The 14,832-nt window shown below is 42.2% G+C and overlaps 1 protein-coding gene across 2 annotated transcripts in view; it reads left to right on the top strand.

The window, feature by feature from the left end:
- The window catches only part of LOC124264931 (PAN2-PAN3 deadenylation complex catalytic subunit Pan2-like), a 39,086-nt gene extending 24,591 nt beyond the window's left edge, over window positions 1-14,495 (top strand). For both annotated transcript variants that reach the window (XM_046699711.1, XM_046699712.1), the window contains 13 exons: window positions 4,686-4,825; window positions 5,462-5,568; window positions 6,066-6,164; window positions 6,704-6,834; window positions 7,518-7,644; window positions 7,836-8,033; window positions 8,927-9,017; window positions 9,748-9,902; window positions 10,848-10,933; window positions 11,941-11,998; window positions 12,520-12,699; window positions 13,018-13,111; window positions 13,784-14,495. In XM_046699711.1, the coding sequence (XP_046555667.1) occupies window positions 4,686-4,825; window positions 5,462-5,568; window positions 6,066-6,164; window positions 6,704-6,834; window positions 7,518-7,644; window positions 7,836-8,033; window positions 8,927-9,017; window positions 9,748-9,902; window positions 10,848-10,933; window positions 11,941-11,998; window positions 12,520-12,699; window positions 13,018-13,111; window positions 13,784-13,989 (1,672 nt within the window). In that variant the 3' untranslated portion in view covers window positions 13,990-14,495. The remainder of the gene's footprint in view (window positions 1-4,685; window positions 4,826-5,461; window positions 5,569-6,065; window positions 6,165-6,703; window positions 6,835-7,517; window positions 7,645-7,835; window positions 8,034-8,926; window positions 9,018-9,747; window positions 9,903-10,847; window positions 10,934-11,940; window positions 11,999-12,519; window positions 12,700-13,017; window positions 13,112-13,783) is intronic.
- The last annotated feature ends 337 nt before the right edge of the window (window positions 14,496-14,832 follow it).

Raw genomic sequence — 14,832 nt, forward strand, 5'->3', positions numbered from 1 at the left:
CAGGTGTAACGTCTAGCAGGTGAAGGTGTAATGTCTGTAGCAGGTGAAGGTGTAATGTCTGTAGCAGGTGAAGGTGTAACGTCTGTAGCAGGTGAAGGTGTAATATCTGTAGCAGATGCAGGTGTAATGTCTAGCAGGTGAAGGTGTAATGTCTGTAGCAGGTGAAGGTGTAACATCTGTAGCGGGTGAAGGTGTAACGTCTAAAACAGGTGAAGGTGTAACGTCTCTAACCGGTGAAGGTATAATGTCTGTAGCAGGTGAAGGTGTAACGCCTGTAGCGAGTGAAGGTGTAACGTCTCAAACTGGTGAAGGTGTAACGTCTGTAGCGGGTGAAGGTGTAACGTCTCAAACAGGTGAAGGTGTAACATCTGTATCAGGGGAAGGTGTAACATCTGTAGTGGGTGAAGGTGTAACGTCGGTAGCAGGTGAAGGTGTAACATCTGTAGCAGGTGAAGGTATAACATTGTTCAGTGTGTCAGTGTAACATTGCACAGTGTGTCAGTGTAACATTGCTCAGGGTGTCAGTGTAACATTGCTCAGGGTGTTGGTGTAACATTTCTCAGGGTGTTGGTGTAACATTTCTCAGGGTGTCAATGTAACATTGCTCAGGGTGTCAGTGTAACATTGCACAGTGTGTCAGTGTAACATTGCTCAGGGTGTTGGTGTAACATTGCTCAGGGTGTCAATGTAACATTGCTCAGGGTGTCGGTGTAACATTGCTCAGGGTGTCAGTGTAACATTTCTCAGGGTGTTGGTGTAACATTTCTCAGGGTGTTGGTGTAACATTTCTCAGGGTGTTGGTGTAACATTGCTCAGGGTGTCCGTGTAACATTGCTCAGGGTGTCAGTGTAACATTTCTCAGGGTGTTGGTGTAACATTTCTCAGGGTGTTGGTGTTGTAACAGTAACAACATTTCTCAGGGTGTTGGTGTAACATTGCTCAGGGTGTCAGTGTAACATCGCTCAGGGTGTCAATGCAAGATTGCTCAGGGTGTTCGTATAATATAACAAGATGTAAGTATCGATTTATCATCACTGACAGATCAGGGGCATCAGTGGTAATTCACGATAATCAGTGTGGCTTGCACCTCTATCATCAATGTTGTTGCTGTCATCACAGGCTGATTACGTCGTCAGTCGTTGCTGGTGTTGTGGATGTGTCACCATGTCATTTGCATCCTCATCGTTTCATCTTTTCTTGCCTTTAATGCACAGGGACAATGTCAGTCGATTCAGCAGTTGGCTGTTGCAGAGTCGCCTCCTTTGGCATGCTTTCATGCCCTCTAACTATCCTGTCATTAACCACACGCCTACCAAAGAACACTTTCCCACTGTGCAGAAAAGAGCAGAAAAGCCCACATTAATCGTGGAAATAGCAACATAAACATGATACCTCGCTACTGAAACAGTAAAAAGGGCAAATTTAAATCGCTAAAACGGGATAAAAAACTCGAAGAGCCTGCAACTTCAATTTTGCGCATGCGCACATGGAAGAGGATGTCTGGACCGCATGTTGACATTTTCCAGCTTGGACAAAAGTTACATTTCCTTTTTATAGTATTTCTGTTGTGTTATTTGGCATTTATCATCATCATACTTGTGTGCACACTTGTTTAGTTTACTTTCAAGTCGTATGAAATGATTGACAGCAATTATTTTGACAATTTCAATACTTCTTCTACGCGAGGCGATTCAAGATTGCTCGGAAAATTTGAAAGAATCGCGGATCGTAATGCGCATGCGCAGTAGAGGTCAAAGTTCGTTGATACAAAATGTTGCAGTTTCATAGTCTTTCGTTGCCATTTTTACTGTTTCAGTAGCGAGGTATTTTGTTTATGTTGCTATTTCCACAATTAATGTGGGCTTTTCTGCGTTTTTCTGCACAGTGGGAAAGTTGGTAGGCTTGAACCATGTCATATTCTTCACTAACATCACTGTCATATCTGGGATATCACCTATGTCGTTGTGTAGCACTTGCTCTTTGTGTGTAGCTCAGTGCAATCATTACTTGCATTGGGATTCCAGGTTAGAACTGGTCCCCATCAACATGATTGATTGATTGGTTGTTGTTTAACGCCGCTCTCAGCAAAATTCCATATGGCGGCGGTCTGTAAATAATTGAGTCTGTACTAGACAATCCAGTGATCCACAGCATGATCACTGATCTACGCAATTGGGATGCGATTACATGTATCAACCAAGTCAGCAAGCCTGACCATCCTATCCCATCAGTCACCTCTTATTACAAGGATGAGTAGCTGAAGACTAATTCTATCCCGCCATGGAAAATAATGATTTTTCTGGAGAAGCATGTACATTGTAAATGCCCCCCTACCCCCCATACCCCCCCAATAAAATAAAATAAAAATAAATAAAAAACCAAAAACCTAAATAAAAATATTATGTACAAAGTAAGTGACCCCCCTGCAAGTCATGTACAACATCAATAACTCCCTCCCCCTAAAGCATGTGTACAAAATTGATATCCCCTCTACCTCCCCATAACAAAATGGGTGATCCCCCTCAAAATCATCAACACACAATCCCTATCCACCCGACCACCCCCACCCCCACCCCAGCCATAAATTATGAACGGTCCCTAAGATATGAAAGTCATCTTATTGAACTCTCTGATTAAACTGTGAAAAAACTGTTGCTTTCATTACTGTACTGGGTGTGTTTGCATAAGTTGTAAATTTGTATGTACTAACATCTGCCATATGTATTCTACCTGCCTGTCTCATTCACTTATTCTCTCCCATTGCTACAATACTTTCACTCATTTTCACAACTTGGTACATTTAGTTAACATTTCTAAAATTCGGTAAGAATCAATATTTTCCATATAGTGTACTTACAGTATGTTTGTATTCTCACCATTGGTTATAATATTTTTCATTTTCGCCTTTTGGTACATTATAATCACTTTTAGATCAACAAATTCACGTTTCGTGGGGAAACGTATTCGCCTTTTTGGTGATGGGTATTGACTTGAATAATAGCAGTTTATTCCATATTATTTTATTTTAATGATTTGTGCTTTCAGATATGTACCACAATCTATTGCATGCATTCTTTGTATCTGTACTGTGATTTTCTGGCCATTGTCCTTATTTTCAGTCCATGTATCATACTTGTCCTGCACATGTTTGACAACACTGAAGTCGGGGAACAAGTTATTTGGGTTGACAGCTTCTTTATTGCAGTGGAGGGGATGTTTCGGTGGAGATGCTAACACTGTTAGTATCATTTGCTTGATAACGGTGTTAGCATCATCACCGGAACATCGCATTCAGTGCAATGAAGACATTTTCAATCTATGTAACTTGTTCCTCTTCATCATACCAACTTCTAAAGAATTATTGTGAAGGATGTGGTTGTGGCCACACCTGGTAGCAGACATATGATTTAATGGAAACTGTTAGGTAATAATTTCGCAGTTTTATCACAAGAATCATTGCTAAATTCTGAAATTTATAATATCTGTTCGACTTTTCACTTATGTAAGCCTATTGGCCAATTTGATGAAAATCTGCATGATTTTTTTCAAAATGCAACGTATTGGTGTTTTCCAAACATAATGTGCTACATATTCATTTGGATCATAAAAACATGGTAATGCAGCACAAACATCACTTTCTTTCTCCATCACTACAATATATTTCGGGTGGTCAGGCTCGCTGACTTGGTTGACACATGTCATCGGTTCCCAATTGCGCAGATCGATGCTCATGCTGTTGATCACTGGATTGTCTGGTCCAGACTCGATTATTTACAGACTGCTGCCATATAGCTGGAATATTGCTGAGTGCAGCGTAAAACTAAATTAACTCACTCACTCACTACAGTCCGTTTAATTTCATTTGAGACCGATGAATTGCTCACTAACACATAATAATTGCAACAAAACCAAGTTTTGCACAGTCACATGAAATCGACAGACCAACTCTGATGATTTGTCTCATAATTTTGGACACCTGAATAAAAAAGTTGTTTAACAAACGATCATTATTTTGTTGTCACTTTTCGCTATTTCTTACGAGGGAGGACCACTTGCTGGTAGAACAGCCAGGTAATCAACAAGTGTGTGTAGTGAAATTTCAATTTCACAGGTGCAACTCTCACACCTGGCTGTTCAGAGTTGGTAAGTCGATTTCATGTGACTGTGCAAAGTTTGACCATGTTGCATTTATTAGATTTTGATTAAGTGAGCAATTCATCGGTCTCAAATGAAATCAAACGGACTAGCACGTGGCTGGTAAAAATCCAGTCGGGCCAGTAAATCTCCACAGTCACTAGCCCAACTGGCTAGTGAATTTTCATGGGATCATTTTGTAAATATATCTCTCTTACCAACTTAAGTTAAAATACACGTTTAAATCATGCAAGATTATGGCCTGATAAAAATGTTCATCATATTAGCAGCTTAATGATGAAACCCATGTCTACATTCAAATTTTAGGCTAGTGAATTATTTTGTGGTCTAGCAACTAACTTTCAGGCATAACTAGCCCGACCGGCTTGCAAAATTTGGAAACTATTTCGCACAAAGTGGTGAACATTTGTAAGCCACATCATGTCGCTTTCTTCCCACATCAAGCTGCCATACCACGTGACGTAACTGGAATACTGTTGAAGGGGCGTTAAATTCAACTCACTCACTCACTTACTTTAATGTGTTGGTAGGAAAGAGGAAGTTTCTAAGGTGACGGAGCTGTTTGGGATCAAGACCAACTTGTCCTTGAAGTGTCGATGTAGTCAGGAGACAAGCCGCGACAACGATCTCACCCTCATCAACCTCTCCTACCCAGACTGTAATATACCAGGTATGTAATATGCCACTCTGTATCCATGGTAACATACCGTGTTACTCTACATTATAACATACCAGGTATGTGATGTTCTAAAACATGATATACAGTCGGGCACCGTTGTTTCGATATTCATTGGACCAAGAAAAAATATCGAGTTATCCAAACTTCGAGACATCCGACCAGGGCATATCTTCACATATCACTATGATAGAAAACAAAACGCTTCTCAGTATTTTTTTATTCGAAACTATAATCCATTATCAGTAGTGTTTATTCGTAACAGTAAAATTATAACTTCTTTGTAGTCACGATATGGCTGAAATATTGCCGATGTGACTTAAAATCTTAACTCACTCACTTACTCGTAACAGTGAGTACTTCCTAATTAATTCCTTCTTAATTAATCCTAATTAAATACCAAACAAGTGACACCTTCAACTCAATTAGCCCTAATTAGTTTACTCTACAGCATCCCTTTGATTCATGCCGCATTGTGTGTAAACTTGTGGAAACAACCTCAGTTCAGAGGAATACCTGCCAATGAAAGGGATGTGAGTCGCATAAAACCTTGTTTTTTCACGCCCAGCGTTTCATCCCCTTAGGTAGAAACAAAAGAAGGCAATATGTTATAATAATGTTGTGCCCTAGGTCAAGGTCCCAGGAAGTACAAGTTTTCGGAGGTGATACAGCACAGCCTGATGGGAGAAGGCACAATGCAGGCCTGGTGTAACGAGTGTGGCCGTTACCAGCAACATGTACGTACAACTAGACGATACAACACATCACAGTGTCATACATGTCTAAGTCATAGGGTCTAGTGATTGAGTATAGTTTTACGCCACTTATCAATATCATGGCGGGGGACACCAGAAATGGGTTCACACATTGTACCCATGTGGGAAGACGAACTCGGGTCTTCAGCATGATGAACGGACACTATAACCATAAGGCTATGCCACCACCCCTCGTAGTGTCTAGATGCATGGGAAAGAAAGGGATAGCCTAGTGGTTAAAGCATTGGCTTGTCTTGCCGAATATCCAAGTCCGATTCCCCACATGGGTACAATGTGTGAAGCCTATTTCTGGGGTCCCCTGCCATTATATTGCTGGAATGTTGCTAAAAGTGGCGACTTACTCACTCACTCTCACTCACTCACTCACTCACTCACTCACTCACTGTGTTGATGGTGGTCCACCTATAGGATATGTGCCGGAAATGTCACTCACAGTCATGTTTGCCATCTTGCTACAGACCCAGCGTCGAGCTCTCAAGAACCTGCCAGATGTCTTGGCCCTCAACTGCCAGCTGGAGAATGAGAAGGACCTCAACTTCTGGAGGATCCAGCATGAGGTAAGATGATACCCGCCAAGTGACCCCCATGCTCATGCTTGTCCAAGACCTACAGGCAGTCCAGTCTTGTGGCATTGAAAAATCCTTCAATTCCATCCACTTTATTAAGACCTAAAAATTGTATAAAATACTTTGTAAAGGCCTTGAATTTGGCAATAATTGTTATTTTCCCTTATCCTGACTCATGCTTATTTGCTTGTCTTCTTCTTCTTTGCGAACACAGTGGAACACTTGTATCTCCCAATTGAAGTTACTCAGAAAATTACATTATTCATTGTTGACATTTAAGTCAGAAAGAAACGCCAACATAATCAACTTTTTGTGTATGCTTGCAAACACCTCAGGGAAATTCTATTCATCATCACAAGTCACCCTTTTTTGCTTACTGTAATAAGCAGTATCTTATATATTAAACATTCAGATAATGTGCTGCAGTGGCAGAATTGTTTCTGATGTCATGGTAATAAGTGATATCACAATGGGTTGCAAACCAGTTTCATTGTCACCAGTTTTTGTTCATATATCAATTTGTTTTGCAGATTGTACGAGCGGAAGATGAAGAGAACCAGGTCCATCCTGCAACCTCCTCTCGTCGGATGGCCAAAAACTGTCGCTATGGCAGCGCCTGTAAACGCAAGGACTGCAAGTTCAAGCACGACCCTGAGCATGAGTAAGTGAACCATTATGTTTCCTGGCTATGTGTTAACTTAATTACGGGTTGATTGGGAGGAAGCGTGTGCAGAGTTCAGTTGTGGCAACAATGCAATCGGCAGTAAGTGCCCAGCGGAACAGGAGGTATTATTTGTCATGTCTAGTCATGTTTTATGGCCAATTTCAAATTCTTATTCACCAAATTTGTTACTTCATTTTAGTTGATATCGGAATTTGCTGAAAGGTTACAGACCGCCTCCGTGATGTAGTGGTTAGAGCGTCCGCCCGGAGAGCGGAAGGTTGCGGGTTCGATCCCCGATCGCGTCATACCAAAAGACGTTAAAATATGGTACTTGTTGGTCCCTGCCTGGTGCTCGGCATTAATGGGTACAACAAGGACTGGTCGGCTCGGAGTCAGTATAATGTGTCTGAGTGGGATATTCATGCTTCACTGCGGCATGGTATCTCAGTGGGCTAGCACTATAAAACCAGCTTCAGTCTGGGCTAGTACAAGCACCCACACATACACACACACACGCATGCACGTCGTCATATGAGCGAAATATTCTCAAGCACAACCTTAAATCCAATTTCACCTCACCTCACCTGAAAGGGTGGTATTATATTTGAAATGCTGGGTTTCTATAGAAACCACATATGCTGTCAGTAACAATGTCTCCCCCTTCCCTTTCCCCTTTGCAGTAGCATCCTGGATGAGTTGCTGGAACAAGTGGAGGATGAGGAGACGTCCCCCAAGTGGCTCCCCCTGGGGCTCAGGATGGGACTGAATGATGATGGAACAGTCAGGATAACAGAGGTGTCGGATGAGGTTAGTGTGATTAGGACTTCAATAATAATACAGTAGTCAACATAATCACTATCTCAACTCCCTGGGGAGTATTCAACCCAAGCTGCCTGTGAGACACTAAAAAGTTAGCAGTCACACCTCTTGCTACTGGGTACACATTCACAGCTGGGTGAATAGAGGCAGATTTTTAACAAGGCGTTTCATATTTGCAGGAACCGCTGCCAAAGATCGAGGATGAGAAGGTGAAGCACTACGAGCTATACGCCACTGTGACTCACGTTCACGACAAGACGGGGGGCAACCTGGTCAGTCACATCTTGGTGGGCGAGGAGTTCCACCAGCGCAAGGAGAAGGTCACGTGCACACAGTGGTACCTCTTCAATGACTTCTCCATCACACCCATTGAGAAGGTGAGGAGGGTTGGGAGCACTAGTATAGTACTTTAGAAAGGTTCCACAGAAAGCTCTACTGGTTGTAAGAGGCGACTAATTGTAGTAAGTCGACTAAATGGATTGGCAGCATATTTCCTGGCTAAGTCACGGGAGGCCCCCAGACCTTGGTTGATTGGTTGTCCTTGTAACAATCATGGCAATTGTATGTAAAAACTTGGTTGATTGGTTGTCCTTGTAACAATCATGGCAATTGTATGTAAATGAAAGAATCCCTTTCTGAGACTGATGTTATAAGAACCATATCATGTATTTCTAGAGCCGTAGTGTGTGGGAAATAGGAACTGCCAGTACGGTCAGTGTCTCTGACTGTTAAATAATATATTGCCATACGCTTTATTTGCCAATACACAGCCATATCAATCAGTGCTTTGTCCCACAGTTATACTAAATATGATTTGTTAAGAAGGTACTCTGGGTATTTCTAGCCTTAGTATTTATTAAAGTGAGTGAATTCAGTTTTATGCCTCTTTTAGCAATATACCAGCAATATCACGCGGGGGACACCAGAAATGGGCTTCACACATTGTACCCATGTGGGGATTCGAACCCAGGTCTTCGACGTGACGAACGAATGCCTTAACCACTAGGCTACCCTTATTTATTAAAAGAGACTTATTGTTGACTCACACACGAGTATGTTCTTTACATTGCTGTTTCATGAGTCAGGAAACTGGATCTTTTCTAAAATTAAATTGGATGTTTAATTTTTTCATGAATATCGATTAGTGTCCTGAGCCCGAGTCTCCGATATTCGTTGACGCAAATGAGATCGATCGATTGGCCGATTATTTGATCAGTCAGTCCAGCACTAGTCCTCATGCTTGTGTTAATCACCATCTTCATGTTGTCAGTATGAGGCTATTCACTTTAACCTCGACTGGAAGGTGCCTTGTGCCATCTACTTCGTCAAGAGAAATCTCACCCGGTACCATGATCTCACAGGTGAGCAACCCGTTGTTTTTACCTGCTTAGCACTCAAACATTTGAGTAATATTAATAATGAGTTTTCTTAAATAATTCAGCATTCACACAAGTATTGGCCAACAGTTTGGAGGCAGGATCTGTGTGTGAATATGACAATGATTTGCAAAATCGAGCAATATTCTAGCCATGTAAGACCCATGACGGTCCGGGTTAGAAAGAATCTTCAGTAACCCATGCTTGTCGTAAGGGGCGACTAATGGGATCGGGTGGTCAGGCTCGCTGGCTTGGTTGACACATGTCAATGGTTCCCAATTGCGCAGATTGGTTGTTGACACTGATTGTCTGATCCCCAATTTACAGACCGCCAGCAGATTGATGCTCATGTAAAACTAAACTCACTCACTCACTCTAGCCATGTAACTTCATTCTGTGATGAAAGCACACAACAAATATGCACATAGGTACACAAGAGCTGTGGCTAAGATACCAAATGATATACTGCATAAGTACATCCTCTGAGACTGATGGAGACTGTTAATGCTGTAAATTATGTGTGACCGTCTTCTGCCAAAATGTACATTAATACTAGCTCATGTTGTTTCTTCTCAAACGCCCTTTTCCTGAACCAAAAGCAATAACATTTTTGACTGCTTAAAATTTGTTGTGCATAGTGTGCACAAGAAAGTATATGTCGTGGACCTATAGAAATGTTAGTGATTCAGTCATATATCTGGTGCTGATGTTTCAGTAACAAGTCAGGTTGGATCCGATTGTATCTTCAACGACCTGTCCTTGATGAATCCAAAGAGACGGAAGATGACATTCACACCTCTGCTGCTAGAAGATCTGCCAAAGTCCAAGGAAATCGTCGGTCTCGATGCTGAGTTTGTTTCACTCAAGGAGGTAAGAAAATTATTGATTATTTCCATGCCAGATTCTCTTCCCTTTACTCATGCTGCTGTTGGGATGCTGGGTAAGAATATGTATACATTACCAGCAGCCCATGCTTGTTGTAAGTATCTTCTAAATAGATCTTGTGATCAGACTCCTTGCCTTGGTTGATTGCATAGATCAGTGCTCATAATGTCAATCACTGGTTTGTCAATCACTGGACCCCACTTGACCCAAATAGTTTCAGACATCATCTGTGTGTGTCCAAAACATTTAGTCTGCTAGACCAAAGAGGGCCCTCATCATCTTTTTTCATCTTTTGTCTGTTCTGTGCTATTTTATGGTTTTATGGACTATTATTAGCTTTGCTGAATGTCAACAGTTTGCAAGTGAGTGAGTGAATGAGTTTAGTTTTACACCACACTCAGCAATATTACAGCTATATGGGGGTGGTCTGTAAATAATTGAGTCTGGACCAGACAATCCTGTGATCAACAGCATGAGCATTGATCTACGCAATTGGGCTACGATGACATGTGTCATCCAAGTCAGCGAGCCTGACCACCCAATCTTCACGGGTCACAATTTGCAAGAGTGCTGGTTAACAGGGGTGGAAATAACCCATTGTCCGACGCCCGAGTCCAGTGTTTTTTTCTGTCGGGCAAGCTAATTTGTATATCACACTGTACCAGTGTCCAGTTGATATTCCAATGTTAATTATGTTGTTTATTTAAAAAATCCACAAGAAAATGTCGGTATAGTGGAAAAATTATCAGGGCAAGTGATTTTACATGTGCCACTGTACCGGAGTACACTAGCAATTTTAATGTTATTTCCACCCCTGGTTAAGGTTTCAAACTTTACTGTTACATAGCTTGAAATATTCTGTCTGTGACATAAAACAACATTCATTTGCTCAAATTGATAAGTATAGCAAAATGATTCTTTGTTCTGCAGGAAGAATCTGAGCTACGCAGTGACGGCACTCGCTCCACCATCAAACCGTCCCACATGGCTGTCGCCAGGATCACATGTATAAGAGGGTAGGTGTGACAGTATCCTCATTTATGTTGGTGACACAAAGTGTTGGCTTGACTCACTGAGTGCCTGAGTTGAACTTCCAAATGGATATGTTGTGCTTTGTTGCTGCTGGAACACTGCTAAGGTCGTTGTAAGCCATGCTTGCAAGTAACATATTCACTAGTTATTGAATTAAATGAGTGGGAGAGGATGGTTTTACGCCCCTTTTAGCAGTATTCCAGCAATATCACAGCGGGACACGGGAATGGGCTTCACACATTGTACCCATGTGGGGAATCAAACCCGAGTGAATGCTTTAATCACTAGGCTACCCCACTGCCCCTATTGAATTTAGACTGATTCAGACTGACCAATGCAGGCATCTCAAGATTTGTCAGCACTTGCATAGTTGTTCCATCAAAGACTGCCTATGTGATTTTGTGGATAGAACATCTGCTTGGAGAGTCGAAGGACACATTATACCAAAGGAAGACCATTGAAAGCTAGCACTTGTCACCCTGGCTGTTGCTCAGCATGAGGAAATAATATTGAGTATCATGTCAGAGGAAAATGTGTGAGATCCATGTTAAACTACAGCATGTGTAAAACTTAACTAAACCTGCAGAGGTTTCCAATTCTTTGAAGAGAGTTGTCCTTGGGGTAGGGCCGCCCACCTCCCCGCAATTCTGTTCACTGATTTATTCAGCAGAATGAATGATGATACAGGCCTAGGTGCTTACCTGGTTGGCTGCGCATGCGTAGCAGGGAGGTAACTCCACGTGGTGGGGGCCGTATAATAGATAGAAAGATTTTTATTTATTGTACAATATTTTTATTAAAACATTGATACAACTGTGAAATGACATTTTCAGCCGCAGAAAATGCATATATCATATGTACCCCAAGGACGATCTCTCTGAAAAAGAATGTAAAAGTGAGACACACGCCGCACTCACTCATGAAATGAAATTAACATTAGTCACTGCTGCAATGGTGTTGTTATTTGGGTCCAAACATTCCTGTTTCACAGGCAAGGACCACAGTTTGGTGAGCCTTTCATTGATGACTACATTGCCAACCCAGAACAGGTGAGATGCATGTGAGCTATAGAGATCAATGTTGGGAAGAAATGTTTATAATTATAGATATGGAAGTTGTGTCAATGATAATATCATACATAAATTATTGTGATAAGGTAAAGTTTTAATATCCGAAGACAGAAAGCAGCTACTTTTCTTATGTAATAACTATCCACAAAGTAATCCATGCGTAAAGATATCACCACTCACCAGTTATGTGAAATAAGCTGCTTTCTTTCAGACCTTTGTCCACCCAATACAGGGGTGGAAATAACTTTAAAATTGCTAGTGTACTCCGGTACAGTGGCACATGTAAAATCACTTGCCCTGATAATTTTTCCACTATACCGGCCAGTTTTCTTGTTGATTTTTTAAATAAACAACATAATTAATATTGGAAAGTCAACTGGACACCGGTACAGTGTGATATACAAATTTGCTTGCCTGACAGAAAAAACCACTGGACTCGGGCGTCGGGCAATGGGTTATTTCCACCCCTGCAATAATCGTTGGTTGGTTTCCCTGTTCAGGTGGTTGACTACCTGACCCAGTATTCAGGTATCAAGCCTGGAGACCTCGACGCTGCTGTCTCCATCAAGCATCTCACCACCCTCAAGTCTACGTACCAGAAGCTGCGCTTTCTCATTGATGCTGGGGTTGTGTTTGTGGGCCACGGACTCAAGAAGGACTTCAGGGTCATCAATATACTGGTCAGTACACACATGTTAATGTTAGCATAAATTGGTTTGCGTAGACCGATGCTCATGCTGTTGATCACTGGGTTGTCCTATCCAGGCTGGATTATTTACAGACTGCCATATAACTGGAATATGATAGTGCAGCATTAAAGAAACAAACTAAACATAATGATGTCAGGCAGAGTGTTTATTTCCAGGATGTCGTTGAAAGTATGCTGATCAAGCAAAAAAATCATCCTCTGTTTTAGATAGTTTCAGCTTTTTTTTTCATATTGACACTGTTGAGGATAAGAAGGCTGATGTTGACACTGTGCATCCTTGATGTTTCAGGTTCGGAAGGACCAGGTGATTGATACAGTGGAACTGTTTCACCTCCCAAGACAAAGGATGATCTCACTCAAGTTCCTAGCCTGGTACTACCTCAGTAAGTAACAAGTGTCCTTTTGTGACACATTTGGTAGTAGACAACATTCTGTTGGTCCGCAATGCCATGTTAGCAACCTAATATTCTGGCATATTCCAAGACAGTAAGGTATCTCATGCCATTTTCATAATAAGAAATGCTTACCTTCTGTGTACATACCAGAGCCCACTTGCACAAAGCGATCTTAGTGCTATAATGGTCGTAACTGCCATATTCTAACAGACCTAAAACAGTCTTAGGCTCTATGATTGCTTTGTGCAATTGGACACAGGTCATGGGCGGATCCAGGAATTTTGAAGGGGGGTGGGGGCTTTCTGGGGCAAGAGCAGGTAACTCTAGCCGACAACTCGCACCTCACTTTTCATGCTGAACGTATCAGACAGAATGAGGGGAGGCGGGTGGCCGTACCCCAAGGAGGACTTTCTTCACCCCCTAAACCCCCCTGAACCTCCGCTCCGCCAACGCAAACAAAAAAATCTTCAATGTGGTCATTTCGGAACAAACCACCCCCCATCCCCACCACCCCTGGATCTGCCAATGCCGGTTGCTATGCGTCTAAGAAAAGACTGGAAGTCTGACAGTGTCTTTTTTGCGTTTTGTTTGGTTTGCTAAATATTTCTGATGATAAAATGGACACTTGATTGATTATGCCTGTTCCTGTGTGATTGCCAGAGATTAACATTCAGTCGTACACTCACGACTCTGTGGAGGACGCCATCACTGCCCTGAAGCTGTATCAGAAGTACAAAGAGCTACAGGAGGATGGGGATGACAAGGTACAGGCCACCATCAAGGAGATGTACGAGTTTGGACGCAAGTGTCAGTGGAAGATACCGGATGTCGATGAAAACTATGATGAACAGGTGGCTTTCCTGTAAGGCTCATACTACCTGTGGTCGTATAGCCTTACTGTAAGGTGGTTGATTACGATGAGGTGAGCATCTTGTGGCCTAGTGGACTTCCTGTGGCCAGATGGTCAGTTACGACGAGGTGAGCATCTTGTTGCCTGGTTGACTTCCTGTGGTCATGTGGTCACTTACGAGGAAGTGAGCATCTTTTGGTCTGGCTGACTACCTGTGGACATTTGGTCTTCCCGAGAGCAAGTAGAATTCCTCCGACTTGTAACCAATCGGCCGTCCTGCCAACAAGATGACTTTCCACAAGTTCGTTTGTAGAACATATTTGCTGTACATTTTTGGTCAGGCAGTTTTGGGTTGGAACAGTCAGCCCATTGTGATTGCCTTACTTGTTGAACATACTGATGTTGAGCGATATGATGAACGGTTTATTGAATAGGTGGAGGTAAGGTGTTAGAGAAGGTTGGTTGCATCCCACTGAGTGATTAGTTTGATGTGTCAAGCAGGGGATGTACTAGTGATAAGGATTTTCCATTGGGGTGAAGTTTGCTAGATACAGCGAACAAGGGGGACAGTTGTGATGGATGAGTGCATGTGTTGCATATTATCAAGAATTATTGAAACTGTGGTCAGTTTTTCTGTGGTATTGGCGGAGAGATGAGGGTGTGTTGTTAATGGATGGTCATCACAGTAGTGGAACATATCAGGCGTCATTGATTTGTGGGCAAGACCATAGGTTGGGAAGGGTACTCGTCCTATCATACCTCTACACAAGTAACACAGTGTTGAAATTCCATTCACTCATTGGGGAGGGGGGCGGTGGGGTAGCCTTGTGGTTAAAGCGTTGGCTCGTCACGCCGAAGA

This window comes from Haliotis rubra, unplaced genomic scaffold (genome assembly GCF_003918875.1).
Source record: "Haliotis rubra isolate DU_JTF1 unplaced genomic scaffold, ASM391887v1 Scf95, whole genome shotgun sequence".
NCBI lineage: Eukaryota > Metazoa > Mollusca > Gastropoda > Lepetellida > Haliotidae > Haliotis > Haliotis rubra.